Here is a 19,754-nt window from a genome sequence, read left to right as displayed (position 1 = left end):
AGTGCTGCTACTTTCTATGGCTGCGTCTCAAATAGCACCCTATTCCCTTTGTAGTGTACTGCTTTTGACCAGAGCCCTGGCCAAAAGTAGTGCACTATATGGGGAATTAGGGTGCCGTTTGCAACGTAAGCCTATGCTAGTTATAAATAGCTGTCTTGCTCTCATTTTTAGTTGTCTGGACAGATGCCTCAGGCAAACTCCACACCCAGTAGTCGCTTGGAGCCAGGCAGCCCACTGTTTACATAGAAACAAAACACAGTCATTAAATCAAGCCTGTAGGGATGCACATATACAGTAGGCCTGAATAAACTAAAAGGTAGTTTGTTTATGCATGAGGTACCACAGGAACCTTTTGAGGGTAATAGTGTACTGTAAATGTTTTGCTTCAATGATTGACTTTTTTGGTGTCTATTTTATTCAATGGTTTGCTGTTGGATTTTTTTGTAGCATTTGTATGTGATAAAATGGATTTAGTAAATAAATGCAGGATGTGTGTGGTACTAGAATGTGACCAAGTGGTTTCACATTCTAGTACCATTTTACTGGAGCTGTTGCTTGGTGATAACGGCAGGATGATTTTTGGATGGATCTGAAGGAGGTTAGAGCTTTAGCTTTTCAAGCCGTGGCCCTAATGGCACCCGACCCCCTATATCCTGGTATTACTAGGTCAAAGCTGTATAGGCAATAGGGTGTCATTTGTGTAATGCAGTGTGTGTCAGCTTCCTGTTAAGTAAACGCTACGTGACCTCTTTTTCCCATCTCCATATAGAAGTATAACATAGTAGGTACGTCCTAAATGGCACCATATTTCATATAGTGCACTACTTTTGACCAGAGCCCTATGTAGAGAATAGGACACAGTGAATCACTGTGATTTAGGTTTGAGTGAGTGTCTTTGTGGCAGCCGGTGACGTGGTCCAGAGACCAGAAGTCTCTATGCAGACTGTTGATGCTTATCTCCCCAGCCTGGTCAGAGAGGCACGACCGGCCTCGCTTACGTGCCTTTTTGTCTTGCAAAACTTTTTCTGGAAGGTACTACGCAGCGCACAGACCCCCTTGCGCACTCAACATTGTCGAGATACATCGAGTTTCCTTGTAGGCCTATTTGGCGGGGAACCTGTGAAGCAAGCTGTTTCTTGCCTGTTTCTGTTTGAGTATTTTATTAAAGAATGTGAACATTTTTTCTGTTAGCTCCTTTTCATTAAATCATGCATAGCTTTTCTTTATATGGCCTAAAGTAAATGTGTTCAAATGATCCTCTCACCATCATTATCATTATTCACATCAATTCAATCAAATCACAATTATCTGCTTTGGTATTGACCTCAGTGAGCAGGCTTTCCGAGTGAGGAGAGACGCATGGGTGGGCCTACCAACTGAAAACAAAAATTATTAGGAAATTCGGACCACAGAAATCCGATGTTTATATAAAATGTCTGCCTTTCCCCCTACATTTGAAGTCTAATACGGTATGTCCATTTAATATAGGAAAACACCACGTCCATTTAATATAGGAAAACACCACGCCCATTTAATATAGGAAAACACCACGCCCATTTGACCTATGTCGTTTCATTTAGTCTCATTGTTTTGAAATCAGTATTTGTCCTTCTTTCCCATTTTGTTCCCATTTTCATTCAAAAAAGATGCATGTGAGATTCACAAGAGATTTCCTATATTTTATGGACATACCGTATTAGATTTGAAATGTAGGGGGAAAGGCAGACATTGTAATGTTGTAAAACGCTGCCCTGACCTGGCTGGACACTCTCACATTCAAATCATTTTCACCTCCCATCGCTCCCATTGTTTGCATTCCCCCCCCAAAAAAATATGCATGAGATATTCACAAGACTATAATATTGGTGACGCCCAACCCTGGCTGGCGATGACACTGAGGCGCTCGTATTTGTCCCACCGGCTGATGTCGAATGCTTCCACCACTTGCTGAATACCTGGTTCTTTCAGCGCCCAGAACATACTTTCAGACAACATGGGTTGGGGAGAATGTTGGGGAGAATGTCAGACACATTGGAAGAAAGCCAATGTTTCCCATAGGTATGTCTTGTTTAAAATAATAATGGCTTTATTATTCATATTATTGATGACAGCATGCCCAACGCCAATAACATGGTTACTAATCACATTCAGAATAATGGAACTGTTAGGAAGCTGTCCTGCAAGACTTGGCGAAGACCAACAATGGAGTGGAGGGCTGGCATCAAACATTTTCGGCTAATCTTGGCGCTACACGCTGCACCATTTTGGAAGTTCATTGAGGCAAAGAGGTGACGAGAATGGAGCAGCAACTTACTGGCGTTCCACCACCATGGCAAAGACCCGTGGATCTGAGGTCACTGGTTCAGAATTACACCATGACTAAATGGCTGGAGTCTTATCTGAAGAGCGTTGCCTACACTTTTAAGTTGCAGTGGTGAATCACAGGAGGTTGGTGGCACTTTAATTGGGGAGAACGGGCTTGTGGTAATGACTGGAGCAGAATCCGTGGAATGGTATCAAATACATCAACATATCGTTTCCAGGTGTTTGATGCCATTCCATTTGCTCCGTTTCCGGACATTATTATGAGCCGTTCTCCCCTCAGCAGCCTCCACTGTTGTGAATACTACAAAATCCATCTGAGAAAAATTAGCACCTATCCTACTTGGAGACTTCTTTGTGACACTTATCAATTTCCACCCTTTCAATAACTCAAATCCTTATGAGACCAGAATGCTAAGCACCTTCCAGGACATTTGTTCATTAGCTTATTTTTATAGTGCTGCATTGTCATGTCGCCTACTCTTATCATTTCTGTATTCTTTGGTTATTTGAAGTAAATGTTTTAGGCCTGCTTATTTTTGCATCATAATTGTTTGTATTTTGCAAAGCTTTTACGTTAATAACAAAATGTTTTATGGTGAATGGTTGGTGTTAATGGATGGTGTAGAACCTAGATAAAACAAAAATACATTATTTAAAACAAATGCATAGTATAGTCTGTTTTTAGCCTTCAGCCTTTATATAACCATAACAAATATTAATATACAATATTCTGCCCATATGAACACCATTTATTTTAGGCCATAACATTTAGACTATATATATTGAACAAAAATATAAATGGAACATGTAAAGTGTTTGTTTCATGAGCTGAAATAAAGTATCCCAGAAATGTTCCATGTAAACAAAAAGCTTATTTCCCTCAAATGTTGTGTTCAAATTTGTTTACATCCCTGTTAGTGAGAATTTCTCCTTTGCCAAGATAATCAATCCACTGACAAGTGTGGCATATCAAGAAGCTGATTAAACAGCATGATCATTACACAGGTGCACCTTGTGCTGTGGTCAATAAAAGGCCACTCTAAAATGTGAAGTTTTGTCACATAACACAATGCCACAGATGTCTCAAGTTTTGAGGTAGCGTGCAATTGACATGCTGACTCATTCTGATTGGCTGGGCCTCGCTCTCCAGTAGGTGGGTGTGCCTATGCCCTCCCATACCCACCCATAGCTGCGCCCCTAGTCAAATAAAATCTATAGATTAGGGCCTAATGAATTTATTTCAATTGACTGATTTCTTTATATGAACAGTAACTCAATAAAATTGTTGTGTTTTATATAAGTATTCAGACCCCTTCCTTTTTCTACATTTTAGTACATTAAATCCTTATTCTAAAATTGAGTAAATAAAAAATGTTCTTCATCAATCTACACATAATACCTCATAATGACAAAGCAAAAACATTTTTTTTTAATATATTTGCAAATTTATTAAAAATAAAAGCAGAAATACCTTATTTACCTAAGTATTCAGACCCTTTGCAATGAGACTTGAAATTGAGCTCAGGTGCATCTTGTTTCCATTGATCACCCTTGAGATCTTTCTTCAATTTGATTGGAGTCAACCTGTGGTAAATTCAATTGATTGGACATGATTTGGAAAGGCACACACCTGTCTATATAAGCTCCCACGGTTGACAGTGCATGTCAGAGCAAAAGCCAAGCCATGAGGTTGAAGGAATTGTCTGTAGAGCTCCGAGACAGGATTGTGTCGAGGCACAGATCTGGGAAAGGGTACCAAAAGATTTCTGCAGCATTGAAGGTCCCCAAGAACACAGTGGGCTCCATCATTCTTAAATGGAAGAAGTTTGGAGCCACCAAGTCTCTTCCTAGAGCTGGCCGCCCGGCCAAACTGAGCGATCGGGGGAGAAGGGTCTTGGTCAGGACGGTGACCAAGAATCTGATCGTCACTCTGACAGAGCTCCAGAGTTCCTCTGTGGAGATGGGAGAACATTCCAGAAGGACAACCATCTCTGCAGCACTCCTCCAATCAGACCTTTTATAGTAGAGTGGCCAGACGGAAGCAAATCCTTAGTAAAAGGCAAGGCAGTCCACTTGGAATTTGCCAAAAGGCACCTAAAGGACTCAGACCATGAGAAACAAGATTCTCTAGTCTGATGAAACCAAGATTGAACCCTTTGTCCTGAATGCCAAGTGTCACGTCTGGAGGAAACCTGGCACCATCCCTACGATGAAGCGTGGTGTGGGGATGTTTTTCAGCGGCAGGGACTGGGAGACTAGTCAGGATCGAGGGAAAGATGAACGGAGCAAAGTACAGAGAGATCCTTGATGAAAACCTGCTCCAGAGCGCTCAGGACCTCAGACTGGGGCGAAGGTTAACCTTCCAACTGGACAACGACCCTAGGCACACAGCCAAGACAATGCAGGAGTGGCTTTGGGACAAGTCTCTGAATGTCCTTGAGTGGCCCAGCCAGAGCCTGGACTTGATCCCGATCGAACATCTCCGGAGAGACCTGAAAATAGCTGTGCAGCGACGCTCCCCATCCAACCTGACAGAGCTTGAGAGGATCTGCCGAGTAGAATGGGAGAAACTCCCCAAATACATGTGTGCCAAGCTTGTAGCCTCCTACCCAAGAAGACTCGATGCTGTCATCGCTGCCAAAGGTGCTTCAACAAAGTACTGAGTAAAGGGTATGAATAGTTATGTAAATTTCAATTTTGCTTTGTCATTATGGGGTGTTGTGTGTAGATTGATGAGGGGGAAAAAACGATAAAGTACATTATAGAATAAGGCTGTAACGTAACAAAAAGTCAAGGGGTCTGAATATCTTCTGAATGTACTGCATATACAATATTCTGGCCATATGAACGAATGTGTATTCAATATTTGTAGCCATTCATGATTTAGTAAAAAGCAGTAAACATACACATTTAATAAGAGACTCGTGAACACATTTATGCAATAGTTAACATACAGAACATTAGTTTACCTTCTTTAATAACCAACTGATAAACACAATTTTGCTACTGCTGGCTTCACATCTTCCCCGGGAAACTCGACGTATTGTAGCCTCACTCAGACAAAAGAGTATCGGAGGAAGGAGTTTGCTTCTGCTGCAGTGTTCGCGGTAAAATATTACGCACTGTGGTGGTGCTTCAACCGGCCGCACCCACACATCACAGAAAGCCCCAAGACAGAGAAGAGAGAATCAACAGAGATACAGATGGACAGAGTATGAGGCACATAGAGTCCAGCGCAGACCAGAGCAGAGACCGAAGCAGACAATTGGAAGTCATCTTGCTCAAAACCCAGAACTCCCCCACTGTAACTGTTATCTTTTATTATAAAAATAATAATAATATGAATAGAAAATTGAACCTCTCATTAGGCCCTATAGAGGTTGGTGCTAAAATGAGACATGATGGTGTGAAATGATCCTGGTCTAGGCTAGCGTCTGAATTATGAAGTAGTTGCAGAGCACTGAGAAGGTGATAACCTGGCTCCAGCCATGAGTCTAATATAGCATACTGTAAGTATATTTGACTGCTTGTTTTTGTGCTTCTGTCCCCACTCCTGGTAGAATGGTGAGAATGTGAACTAAGGAAAGCATGACTCGAGCTATGATCCTGTGATATTCATGTATGCATTTTATGTATATTTGACAGCCTGTACTGTGCGTTAAGTCCTAGAATCCGAGTACTAGTATATTTGGTTTGGCACAGACCTTATTTGGTAAATGCTAGAGTTCAGATGGATGCCACAGTCTCTCCTAGTCTTCGCTAGGCAGCAGATTGAATCACCCGGGGCATAGGGGCGTTGCAATCACTACATGCTGCCAAGAATCCCCCATAATGCCTAGCTTCTACCATTTCCTAAAAGAGCAGTTTGACAGATGGATGTTCTGTCCTTAAACCAGGGCCAGTGCTAGCCTCTCCCACTGCGTCCCAAATTGCACCCTAATCCCTATGGGCTCTGGTCAAAAGGAGTGCGCTATATAGGGATATAGTGTCATTTGGGACACCCCTCTGTCTATGTGCCGTTCATTACATGGTAGCAGAGCTGCAGATCAGATGAGGGGGATTGGCTTTCAGTGGGGCGATGATGAGTTGGATCAGAGGGGACGGACTGTCTGACTCCGAGCTGGACCACCTCCCAGTCTGGTGACCTTTGATCCTGAGAGGGAGAGAGAGTGAGGGAGAGCACGGGTGTCCCCTCTTGTATCCCTGCCAGCTCATCGGTATTCAGCTCACACCGGCCTCAGGACTCTGCTTTGGTTATTGTGTGTGTGTGTGGTCCCTTCGCTCTGTCCAGTCCAGACTCACGTGGTGTGTTACTGTGGCTCCACTGGGCTCTTGATTAGCCATGGCATTTTGGCACAATAGCTAACGAAACGTCGGTTTTATCTGGGTTACAGGGCATCCAGGGTAGCCAGGTGTTGCCGCCCAGGCCCCTGCTTTGGGTGTGTCTCAAATGGCACCCTATTTAATTTAATAGTGCACTGCTTTTGACCAGAGCCATATATGTTGTGGTCAAAGCCCCATGGGCTCTGGTTAAAAGTAGTGCACTATATAAGGATTAGTGTTCCATTTGGGATGCAGCATGGGAGTCACATCTCAACCTGCTTTCTGTTGTTTAGGCCTACATCTTTACCCAGTATCCTTAGCGTGTGTGTAGGAGCCTGGTTAAACCAGACTGAAAGCTGCGCTGACCAAGAGTAACGTCATTCAGTCTGGTTAACCAGGCTATGGCTGTGTCCCAATTGACAAGGAAAAAAGCAGCATTTCAAGGCAGGACGTCAAAATTTGCGTTTCTCAATCCCAAGGTACCTTAAAAGGCTGCCTTCAAATCCCGTCTCAAATGTCGGTTACCTACTGGGAAAAGTACCTACAAAGGTAGCTGCCTCTGGAGGCAGGTATGCAGCAGGCAGCTGCCTTTGGATTGGCACATAGTCTACAGTGCCTTCAGAAAGTATTAATACAAAACAAAATCCTTCGTTTTCTCCTACGACAGCCATTTAACTCTGGAATTGTTTTAAAGTCACCATTGGCCTCATGGTGAAATCCCTGATTTCCTTCCTCTCCGGCAACTGAGTTAGGAAGGATGCCTGTATCTTTGTAGTGACTGGGTGTATTGATACACCATCCAAAGTGTCATTAATAACTTCACCATGCTCAAAGGAAATTCAATGACTGCTTTTTTTTTAACCCATATACCAATTGGTGCCCTTCTTTGCGAGGACATGGAAAACCTCCCTGGTCTTTGGTTGAATCTGTGTTTGAAATTCACTGCTCGACTGAGGGAACTTACAATTATCTGTATGTGTGAGGTACAGAGATGAGGTTGTCATTAAAAAAATAATGTTGAACACTATTATTGCATACAGAGTGAGTCCATGCAACGTATTATGTGATTTGTTAATTACATTTTTACTCCTGAACTTTATTTAGTCTTGCCGCAACAAAGACGTTGAAAAGTTATTGGCTCAAGACATTTCAGCTTTTCATTTTTTATGAATTAGTAAAAAATTCTAAACTTAATTCCACTTTGAAATTATGGTGTATTGTGTGTAGGCCAGTGACAAAAAAATTCTCAATTGAGTCAAATTAAAATTCAGACTAACACAATAAAATGTGGAAAAAATAAAGTGGTGTGAATACTTTCTGAAGGCGCTGTATAGTCTAGTGAGTGTGCATAGGGTCAGTGCAGATAGTTTGGGTAACCATTAATTGACCATTTAGCGGTCTTATGGCTTTCTGAAGGCACTGTATGTGTGTGGTTGCATGGCACGATTATTTTAGCTGTCATGTAACGTAAACAGCAGAAGGTTCTTCTATTTTAGATGATGAAGCTGTCATTTTGACCTAGGTAGTGCTGCTCCTCATTGTTCAGACATCTCCGTGAATGTGTTATCTTCACAGTTAGTTACTGCATGTCTAATTGAACCCACACGCTGTTAACATTGGATTTCTGATCTCATCATCTTTAAAGGGACTTTAAATTAATCCCAAAATCACAGCTAAAGATCAGTGGGCCTCATCTCTCGCCCACAACTACATTATGGTCCTGAAAATGAACACGCCATCCACAACAAAATAACAATATGTACATCTTTCACTCCTTAAATCCTTTCCTTCCATTCTCTTGCTCTCTCCACCCTCCTCTCTCCCTCTCCCCTCCTTTCTCTTTCCCTCCCTGTCCACCGTCCCCTCTCTTTACTCTGCTCCAGGTCAACTTTGTGGTGTGCCAGTTGTTTGCCCTGTTGACAGCCTTCTGGTTCCGTCTGTATCTCCACCCCAGTAAGACCAGTCCCTTCGTCAGACATGTGGTGGCCACGCTACTGGGATTCTACTTTGCTCTCTTCTGCTTCGGCTGGTGAGTCTCGCTACATACACACACACATATATACACACACACAGACTAGGGATGGGGACGGTTAATCGAATATCCGCATATCCGAACTGACGTTAGTATTTGATTACTTGAGTGAGTGTTGTAGGGCTATTTTAAAGGTGCTACACATAGGATTTATTTATTTATTCTAAAACATCCTATGTTTAGCACCTTTAACAATGAAAAAGCTCTGTCTAAATTAAATGAAACTTATGGCATTTTTACCTATTGATTGGACATGATTTGGAAGGGCACACACCTGTCTATACAAGGTCCCACAGTTGACAGTGGATGTCAGAGCAAAAACCAAGCAATGAGGTCAAAGAAATTGTCCATAGCGCTCCAAGACAGGATTGTGTTGAGGCACAGATCTGGGGAAGGGTACAAAACAAATGTCTGTAGCATTGAAGGTCCCTAAGAACATAGTGGCCTCCATCATTCTTAAATGGAAGAAGTTTGGAAGTACCAAGACTCTTCCTAGAGCTGGTCGCCCGTCCAAACTGAACAAATCGGGGGGGGGGAAGGCCTTTGGTCAGGGTGGTGACCAAGAACCCGATGGTCACTCTGACAGGGCTCTAGAGTTCCTTGGTCGAGTTGGGAGAACCTTCTAGAAGGACAACTATCTCTGCAGCAACTCACCAATCAGGCCTTTATGGTAGAGTGGCCAGGCAGAAGCCACTCCTCAGTAAAAAGCACATAACAGTTTGCCAAAAGGCACTTAGACTCTGACCATAGGAAACAAGATTCTCTGGTCTGTTGAAACCAAGATTAAACTCTTTGGCCTGAATACCGAGCGTCCGTCTGGAGGAAACCTGGCACCATCCCTACGGTGTGGGGATGTTTTTCAGCGGCAGGGACTGGGAGACTAGTCAGGATCGACAGGAAAGATGAACAGAGAAAAGTACAGAGATCCTTGATGAAAACCTGCTCCAGAGCACTCAGGACCTCAGACTGGGGTGAAGGTTCACCTTCCAACAGGACAACGACCCTAAGCACACAGCCAAGACAACGCAGGAGTGGCTTCGGGACAAGTCTCTGAATGTCCTTCAGTGGCCCAGCCAGAGCCTGGACTTGATCCCGAGCGAACATCTCCGGAGAGACCTGAAAATAGCTGTCCAGCGACGCTCCCCATCCAATCTGACGGAGCTTGAGAGGATCTGCAGAGAAGAATGGGAGAAACTCCCCAAATACAGGTGTGCCAAGCTTGTAGCGTCATACCCAAGAAGACTCAATACTGTAATCGCTGCCAAAGTTGCTTCAACAAAGTACTTATTTTACGGGTCTGAAAACTTATGTAAATGTGATTATATATTTTTTAAAATATTTTTTTTAATGAATTGGCAAACATTTCTAAACCTATTTTTTTTGCCTTGTCATTATGGAATGTTCTGTAGATTGATGAGGGAAAAAAACTATTTGATCCGTTTTAGAATAAGGCTGTAACATAACAAAATGTGGGAAAAGTTAAGGGGTCTGAAAACTTTCTGAAGGCACTGTAAGCTGTGATGGCCAAACAGGTCGATTAGAGGGGAAAACAATACCCCCATTTGACACCCTGCTCTGCTGCTCCATAAACTGACCACTGTAAGCAGGGGTTGTTTAAGCAGGGGTTGTTTGGGAGATTTGTTGTGTGAAACCTTAGACAGGAGTTTGTTGTGGAGCTACAAGCAGATGGTTATGTTGTGTTCGTTCACATCTGATGCTATCAGGTTAGCCTACAGGGGGATATTGTTGTTGCTTTGCGCGCTGACATTGGACTGAATAGGACTGTGGATGGATATGACTGAATAAGACTGTGGATGAATAGGACTGTGGATCGATATGATTGAATAGGACTGTGGATGAATATGACTGAATAGGACTGTGGATGAATAGGACTATGGATAGATATGACTGAGAGACTTTAACTGTCCTATCTGGCTTCTATCAACACGCGCTACTAGGAGCACTAAAACTCTAGGTCCTTCTGCAAGTCTGACAACCACTCCATTCTCCTGCTTCCGCTTTCAAACAAAAGCTCAAACATGAAGTACCAGTAATGCTCTCAATAAGGAAGTGGTCTGATGAAGCAGACGCGAGGCTACAAGACTGTTTTGTTAGTACAGACTGGGATATGTTCTGGGATTCATCCGATAACGTTGAGGAGTTTACCACAACAGTCACGGGCTTCATCAATAATTGCATAGACGATGTCATCCCCATAGTGACTATACGAATGTATCCAAACCAAAAACCATGAATTACAGGCAATATCCATGCTGGGCTAGTGCTACCGCTTACAATGAACGAGACATGGACATGGACGCATATAAGAAAGCTCTCTACGCCCTATGACGATACATCAAACATGCAGAAAGACAATATCGGAGGAAGATGGAATCCTATTATGTGGCAGAGCTTGCAGATGATAACGGATTACAAAGGGAAATCCAGCTGTGAGTTGCCCAGTGATAAAGAAATCCCAAACGAGCGGAATGCCTTTTATGATCGATTCGAGGAATACAACAGTGTCTTGCGCGAAAGCCCCTGTTTTTCCGGATGACTGTGTGATCTCGCTCTCCATGGCCGACGTGAGCAACATTTTTAAATAGGTTAACAACGACGCATGGCCAAACGGAATACCAGGGTGCATTCTCAAAGCATGTGCAGACCAGCTGGCAAGTATCTTCAGATATTTTCAATCTCTCCTTGTCCCAGTCTGTAATCCCAACATGTTTCAAGCTGACCACCATTGTCCGAGTTCCCAAGAGCTCCAAGGAAACCTGCCTAAATGACTATCGCCCTGTAGCACTCACAACTGTAATTATGAAGTGCTTTGAAAGACTGGTTATGACACATATCAACACCATAATCCCAGACACCCTAGAGCCACTCCAATTCACATGTCGACCCAACAGATCCACAGATGACGCAATCTCAATTGCACTTCAGACTGCCCTCTCCCACCTGGACAAGAGGTGAAATAACTATGTGAGAATGCTATTCATAGACTACAGCTCAGCGTTCAACACCATAGTCCCCTCCAAGCTCGTCATTAAGCTCAGGGCCCTGGGACTGAACACCTCCCTCTGCAATTGGATCCTGGACTTCCTGATGAGCAGTCCCAAGGTGGTGAGGGTAGGCAACAACACTTCCGCTGCGCTGACCCTCAACACGGGGGCCCCTCAGGGGGGTGTGCTCACTTTTCACCCATGACTGCGTGGACACGCATGACTCCTGATCACTGATGGCGATGAGATAGCCTACAGGGAGGAGGTCAGAGACTTAGCATTGTGGTGCCAGGACAACAACCTCTCTCTCAACATCAGTAAGACCAAGGAACGGATTGCTAACTATAGGAGAAAGCTCTTGACCAACTCCACGGGGCTGTAGTGGAGCTGGTTGAGAGCTTCAAGTTTGTTGGCGTCCACATCATATCACTAAGGACTTAACCTCGTCCACACACACCCACACAGTTGTGAAGAGGGCATGCCAGCGCCTTTTCCCCCACAGGAAGCTGAAAAGTTTTGGCATGGGCCCTCGTATTCTCAAAAACGTATATAGCTGCACCATAGAGAGCATCTTGACTGGCTGCATCATGACTTGGTATGGCAAATGCACCGCTTAGGACCACAAAGTTCTACAGGGGCCGAGTTCCCTGCCACCCAGGACCTGTATATCAAGTGGTGCCAGAGGAAGGCCTGAACATTTGTCAAATACTCCAGCCACCCAAGCCATAGACTGTTCACTCTACTACCTTCTGAAAACGGTACCGTAGCATTGGCTCTCGGACCGACAAGCTCAGAGACAGCTCTACCCCCAAGCCATAAGACTGCTAAATAGCCAGTGGTTACCCAAACTATCTGCACTGACCCTATGCACACTCACTAGACTATACAGCGCCTTCAGAAAGTATTCACACCACTTGACTTTTTCCACATTCTCTTGTGTTACAGCCTGAATTTTAAATTGATTAAATTGAGATTTTGTGTCACTGGCCTACACACAATTCCCTTAATGAGTGGAATAATGTTTTTAGAAATGTTTACAAATTATATTAAAAATGAAAAGCTGAAATATATTCAGTCAATAGGTATTCAACCTTTGTGTTATGGTAAGCCTAAATAAGTTCAGGAGTAAAAATGTGCTTAACAAGTTCCATAATACGTTGCATGGATTATCTCTTTGTGCAATAATAGTGTTTCACATACTTTTTGAATGGTTCAACCACAAACAAATTCAACCACAAAGACCAGGCAGATTTTCCAATGTCTCGCAAAGAAGGGCACCTATTGGTAGATGGGTATTTTTTTTTTTTTTTTAAAGCAGACATTGAATATCCCTTTGAGCATGGTGAAGTTATTATTTATTAATCACTACAAAGATACAGGCGTCCTTCATAACGCAGTTGCCGGAGAGGAAGGAAGACAGGGATTTCACCATAAGGCCAATGGTTTTATTTTTTATTTTTTTATTTAACCTTTATTTAACCAGGTAGGCTAGTTGAGAACAAGTTCTAATTTACAACTGCGACCTGGCCAAGATAAAGCAAAGCACTGCGACACAAACAACAACAACAGAGTTACACATGGAATAAACAAACATACAGTAGAAAAAGTCTATATACAGTGTGTACAAATGAGGTAAGGCAATAAATAGGCCATGGTGGCAAAGTAATTACAATATACCAATTAAACACTGGAGTGATAGATGTGCAGAAGATGAATGTGCAAGCAGAGACCCTGGGGTGCAAAGGAGCAAGATAAATAAATAAATAAATAAATACAGTATGGGGATGAGGTAGTTGGATGGGCTATTTACAGATGGGTTATGTGCAGGTGCAGTGATCTGTGAGCTGCTCTGACAGCTGGTGCTTAAAGCTAGTGAGGGAGATATGAATCTCCAGTTTCATAAATTTTTGCAGTGCGTTCCAGTCATTGGCAGCAGCGAACTGGAAGGAAAGGCGGCCAAAGGAAGAATTGGCTTTGGGGGTGACCAGTGAGATATACCTGCTGGAGCGCGTGCTTCGGGTGGGTGCTGCGATGGTGACCAGTGAGCTGAGATAAGGCGGGGCTTTACCTAGCAAAGACTTGTAGATGACCTGGAGCCAGTGGGTTTGGCGACAAGTATGAAGCGAGGGCCAGCCAACGAGAGCATACAGGTCGCAGTGGTGGTTAGTATATGGGGCATTGGTGACAAAACGGATGGCACTGTGATAGACTACATCCAGTTTGCTGAGTAGAGTGTTGAAGGCTATTTTGTAGGTGACTTCGCCGAAGTCGAGGATCGGTAGGATGGTCAGTTTTACGAGGGTATGTTTAGCAGCATGAGTGAAGGATGCTTTGTTGGGAAATAGGAAGCCGATTATAGATTTAATTTTGGATTGGACATGCTTAATGTGAGTCTGGAAGGAGAGTTTACAGTCAGACACCCAGGTATTTGTAGTTGTCCACATATTCTAGGTCAGAACCGCCCAGAGTAGTGATGCTGGACGGGCGGGCAGGTGAGGGCAGCGATCGTTGAAGAGCATGCATTTAGTTTTACTTGCATTTAAGAGCAGTTGGAGGCCACGGAAGGAGAGTTGTATGGCATTGAAGCTCATCTGGAGGGTAGTTAACACAGTGTCCAAAGAAGGGCCAGAAGTATACAGAATGGTGTCGTCTGTGTAGAGGTGGATCAGAGAATCATCATCAGCAGCAAGAGCGACATCATTGATCTATACAGAGAAGAGTCGGCCCGAGAATTGAACCCTGTGGTACACCCATAGAGTCTGCCAGAGGTCCGGACAACAGGCCCTCCGATTTGACACGCTGAACTCTATCAGAGAAGTAGTTGGTGAACCAGGCAAGGCAGTCGTTTGAGAAACCAAGGCTGTTGAGTCTGCCGATAAGAATGTGGTGATTGACAGAGTCGATGCCTTGGCCAGGTCGATGAATATGGCTGCACAGTGATGTCTCTTAACGATGGCGGTTATGATATCATTTAGGACCTTGAGCGTGGCTGAGGTGCACCCATGACAAACTCTAAAACCAGATTGCATAGCGGAGAAGGTACGGTGGGATTCGAAATGGTCGGTAATTTGTTTGTTAACTTGGCTTTTGAAGACCTTAGAAAGGCAGGGTAGGATAGATATAGGTCTGTAGCAGTTTGGGTCTAGTGTGTCTCCCCCTTTGAAGAGGGGCATGACTGCGGCAGCTTTCCAATCTTTGGGAATCTCAGACGATACAAAAGAGAGGTTGAACAGGCTAGTAATAGGGGTTGCAACAATTTTGGCAGTTAATTTTAGAAAGAGCGGGTCCAGATTGGGGGTCCAGATTTTGCAGCTCTTTCAGAACATCAGCTATCTGGATTTGGGTGAAGGAGAAATGGGGGAGGCTTGGGCGAGTTGCTGTGGGGGGTGCAGGGCAGTTGATCGGGGTAGGGGTAGCCAGGTGGAAAGCATGGCCAGCCGTAGAAAAATGCTTATTGAAATTGTCAATTATAGTGGATTTGTCGGTGGTGACAGTGTTTCCTAGCCTCAGTGCAGTGGGCAACTGGGAGGAGGTGCTCTTATTCTCCATGGACTTTACAGTGTCCCAGAACTTTTTTGAGTTTGTGCTACAGGATGCAAATTTCTGTTTGAAAAAGCTAGCCTTAGCTTTCCTAACTGCCTGTGTATATTGCTTCCTAACTTTCCTGAAATGTTGCATATCATGGGGGCTATTCGATGCTAATGCAGTACACCACAGGATGTTTTTGTGCTGGTCAAGGGCAGTTAGGTCTGGAGTGAACCAAGGGCTATATCTAAAAAAATTGAATGGGGCATGCTTATTTAAGATTGTGAGGGAGGCATTTTTAAAGAATATCCAGGCATCCTCTACTGACGGGATGAGTTCAATATCCTTCCACGATACCCGGGCCAGGTTGATTAGAAAGGCCTGCTCGCTGAAGTGTTTTAGGGAGCGTTTGACAGTGCTGAGGGGTGTTCATTTGACCGCAGACCCATTACGGATGCAGGCAATGAGGCAATGATCGCTGAGATCTTGGTTGAAAACAGCAGAGGTGTATTTGGAGGGCAAGTTGGTTTGGATGATATCTATGAGGGTGCCCGTTTTTACGGATTTGGGGTTGTACCTGGCAGGTTCATTGATAATTTGTGTGAGGTTGAGGGTATCAAGCTTAGATTGCAGGGTGGCTGGGGTGTTAAGCATGTCTCAGTTTAGGTCACCTAGCAGCACGAGCTCTGAAGATAGATGGGGGGGGGGGGGGGCAATCAATTCACATATGGTGTCCAGGGCACAGCTGGGGGCAGAGGGTGTTCTATAGCAAGCGGCAACGGTGAGAGACTTGTTTCTGGAAAGGTGGATTTTTAAAAGTAGAAGTTCTAAATATTTGGGTACAGAGCTGGATAGTACGACAGAACTCTGCAGGCTATCTCTGCAGTAGATAGAACTGCCAAAGGGGGCGGAGTTGCAATCTTGTCGGAAAATGTTATAGTTAGGGATGTACATTTCAGGGTTTTTGGTGGTCTTCCTAAGCCAGGATTCAGACACGGCTAGAACATCCGGGTTGGCAGAGTGTGCTAAAGCAGTGAATAAAACAAACTTAGGGAGGAGGCTTCTAATGTTAACATGCATGAAACCAAGGCTTTTACGGTTACAGAAGTCAACAAATGAGAGCACCTGGGGAATAGGAGTGGAGCTAGGCACTGCATGGCCTGGATTAACCTCTACATCACCAGAGGAACAGAGGAGGAGTATGATAAAGGTACGGCTAAAGGCTATAAGAACTGGTCGTCTAGTTCGTTCGGAACAGAGAGTACAAGGAGCAGGTTTCTGGGCGCGATAGAATATATTCAAGGCATAATGTACAGACAAAGGTATGGTAGGATGTGAATACATTGGAGGTAAACCTAAGGCATTGTGTGATGATTACAAAGATATCGTCGATAGGAACATTTAAACCAGCTGATGTCACCGCATGTGTGGGAGGTGGAACTAAACGGTTGGCTAAGGCATATTGAGCAGGGCTAGAGTGAAATAAGACAATAATCACTAACCAGAACAGCAGTGTACAAGGCATATTGACATTAGGGAGAGGCATGCGTATCTCCAGGTGAAAAGGTTCAGAGCTTGCGATAGGAATCCGGGGATATGGAGAGAAAATGGTTTCGGTATGCTCTGGTTTGAATCGTGTTGTGCAAATTGCCGAGAGTTTTCCGAGCTAAAGGTTAGCTGATGACCGCTAGCAGTGGTTAGCTGGCTAGTAGCTTGTTAGCTTGCTAGCTTCTGTTGGGGGATTCCGGTTCCGAAGTAAAGAAAAATACTTCAGAAAAAAGCAGATTCACACCACATTGGGTGAGGCGGGTTGCAGGAGAGTATTTTTAAGTTGAGGTTTAGAAAAATATAAAAAGGATATGCGAAGAAAAAGATAATAAAAGATGTATACATGGGACACGACAGGACGAGGACAAAGACGTCTGACTGCTATGCCATCTTGGACAGACTGGTGACTTTAAAACATTTGCAGAGTTTAATGGCTGTGATAGGAGAAAACTGAGGATGGATCAACAACATTGTACTTCCTCCACTTACTACACTTAACCTAATTGACAGAGTGAAAAGAAGAAACCTGTACAGAATGAAAGTATTCAAAACATGCATCCTGTTTCCAATAATGAACTAAAGTAAAACTGCTAAATATTTGGCAAAGAAATTATCTTTATGTCCTGCATAAAAGTGTTATGCTTGGGGCAAATCTAGCACAACACATCACTGAGTACCACTCTTCATATTTTCAAGCATATTACTGGCTGCATCATGTTATGGGTATGCTTGACATCAGCAAGGACTAAGGAGTTTTTCAGGATAAAAATAAATGGAATAGAGCGAAGCACAGGCAACATCCTAGAGGAAAATCTGGTTCTGTCTGCTTTCCAACAGTCACTGGGAGACAAATTCACCTTTCAGCAAGACTAACCTAAAACACAAGGACAAATATACACAGGAGTTGCTTACCAAGACGACATTGAATGTTCCTGAGTGGCCTAGTTACAGTTTTGACTTAAATCATCTTGAAAATCTATGTACCCATACTGGCAAGGGATACCATGCCAGTATGGGTACACCAATAGATTTATTATCAGGCCAATACGCTGCTGGACTCTTCACCCTCCATTGCTCTCCACTCAGGGCTGAATCAATGTTTATTAGCACTGCTAAAAGAGTTCTCTCATTAACAGATCTGCTTTAATAAGACGAACAGGTCGATGCACCGATGAGGCCTGATGCAAATGAGGGTTGCGTCCCCAAAATGGCACACAATTCCCTACATAGTCCACTTCTTTTGACCAGAGCTCAATTGACCATGGTCAAAAGTAGTGCACTAAATAAGACATAGCGTGACATTTGGGATGCAGACAGGGACTGAGTGCCAGGACGTTTAGTTGTAACACCGTTAGCTCTCGGATTTTATTAGACCCACACACATATTTACAGGGGGTGCATCCCAAAAGGCACCCTATTCCCATAGGTCTCTGGTCAAAAGTAGTGCACTATGTAAGGAGTCGGCCACATTTAAATGGGGCGCCGTTTGTAACATGCTGTACATTGTGAAAAATATTAATTCCCTGCCACAAAATGGCCTGTAAACATTGCAATTTTTTGGCCCACAAAATGACACACGTGGCCAAATGAGGTCAAAACTAGACAAAACGTCTTTAATGTAAACAACGACTGGGTAAAATTTGTAGCACTAAATGATGTGTTGTGTATCCACTGTGGCTTTGCTACTGTGGCCCAGTCATGCTGTTGAGTGTATATGTGTGATATCGGTGAATGTGTGCGTAATCTTTGTGTGTGTAGTCTGTGAATGTGTGTTAAATGAAGCTAATGTGCATTTGATGCCAGGGACAAATGGTTCTCTCTAGGCAGACTGGGCACATGAATCTTGGCCCATTACTCTGACAGGCACATACAGTGCCTTCAGAAAGTATTCACACCACTTTTCCACATTTTGTTGTTTCACAGCCTGAATTTAAAATGGATTAAATGTCGTTTTTTTGTCACTGGTCTGCACACAATACCCCATAATGTCAAAGTGGAATTATGTTTTTCTAAATTGTTGCTAATTAACTAAAAATGAAAAGCTGAAATGTCTTGAGTCAATAAGTATTGAACTCCTTTGTTATGACAAGCCTAAATAGGTTCAGGAGTACCAATGTGCTTAACAAGTCACATAATAAGTTGCATAGACTCACACTAATAGTGTTTAACATGATTTTTGAATGACTATCTTAACTCTGTACCCCACACACAAGTATCCGTAAGGTCCCTCAGTCAAGTAGTGATTCAGCCACAAAGACCAGAGCGGTTTTCCAATGCCTCACAAAAAAGGGTACCTGTTGGTAGATGGGTAAAAAAAATAAAACATTGAATATCCCTTTGAGCATGGTAAAGTTATTACTTACACTTTGGGTGGTGTATCAATATGCCCTAATTCAGTTGCTGGAAAGGAAGGAAACCACTCAGGGATTTCACCATGAGGCCAATGGTGACTTTAAAACAATTAGAGTTTAATGACTGTGATAAGAGAACTGAGGATGGGTCAACATCATTTTAGTTACTCCATAATACTAACCCAAATGACAGAGTGAAAAGAAGGAAGCCTGTACAGAATACAAATATTCCAAACATGCATCCTGTTTGCAATAAGGCACTAAAGTAAAACTGAAAAAAAATGTCACAAAGAAATTAACTTTATGTCCTGAATTCAAAGCGTTATGTTTGGGGCAAATCCAACAAAACTCATCACTGAGTACCATTCTTTGTATTTTCAAGCATGGTAGTGGCTGCATCATGTTATGGGTATGCTTGTCATCGGCAAGAACTATAAACTGAATAGTGTTAAGCACAGGCAAAATCCTATAGGAAAACCTGGTTGTCTGCTTTCCAACAGACACTGGGAGACAAATTCACCTTTCAGCAGGACAATAACCTAAAACACAAGGACAAATATACACTGGAGTTGCTTGCCAAGACGACATTGAATATTCCTGAGTGGCCTAGTTACAGTTTTGTCTTAAATCGGCTTGAAAATCTAT

At 43.3% G+C, this 19,754-nt stretch overlaps 1 protein-coding gene across 1 annotated transcript in view; it reads left to right on the top strand.

Moving 5' to 3' along the window:
* LOC106571255 (membrane-bound glycerophospholipid O-acyltransferase 2) overlaps positions 1-19,754 on the top strand; it is a 76,999-nt gene that overhangs the window by 37,007 nt on the left and 20,238 nt on the right. The window contains exon 2 of the mRNA XM_014144071.3: positions 8,532-8,677. Within this exon, the coding sequence (XP_013999546.1) occupies positions 8,532-8,677 (146 nt within the window). The remainder of the gene's footprint in view (positions 1-8,531; positions 8,678-19,754) is intronic.

Source organism: Salmo salar, chromosome 15 (genome assembly GCF_965601325.2).
Source record: "Salmo salar chromosome 15, fSalSal1, whole genome shotgun sequence".
In the NCBI taxonomy this organism is placed as follows: Eukaryota; Metazoa; Chordata; class Actinopteri; order Salmoniformes; family Salmonidae; genus Salmo; species Salmo salar.
The sequence above is the reverse complement of the archived record's forward strand: the minus strand, read 5'-3'. Positions and strand labels throughout refer to the sequence as shown.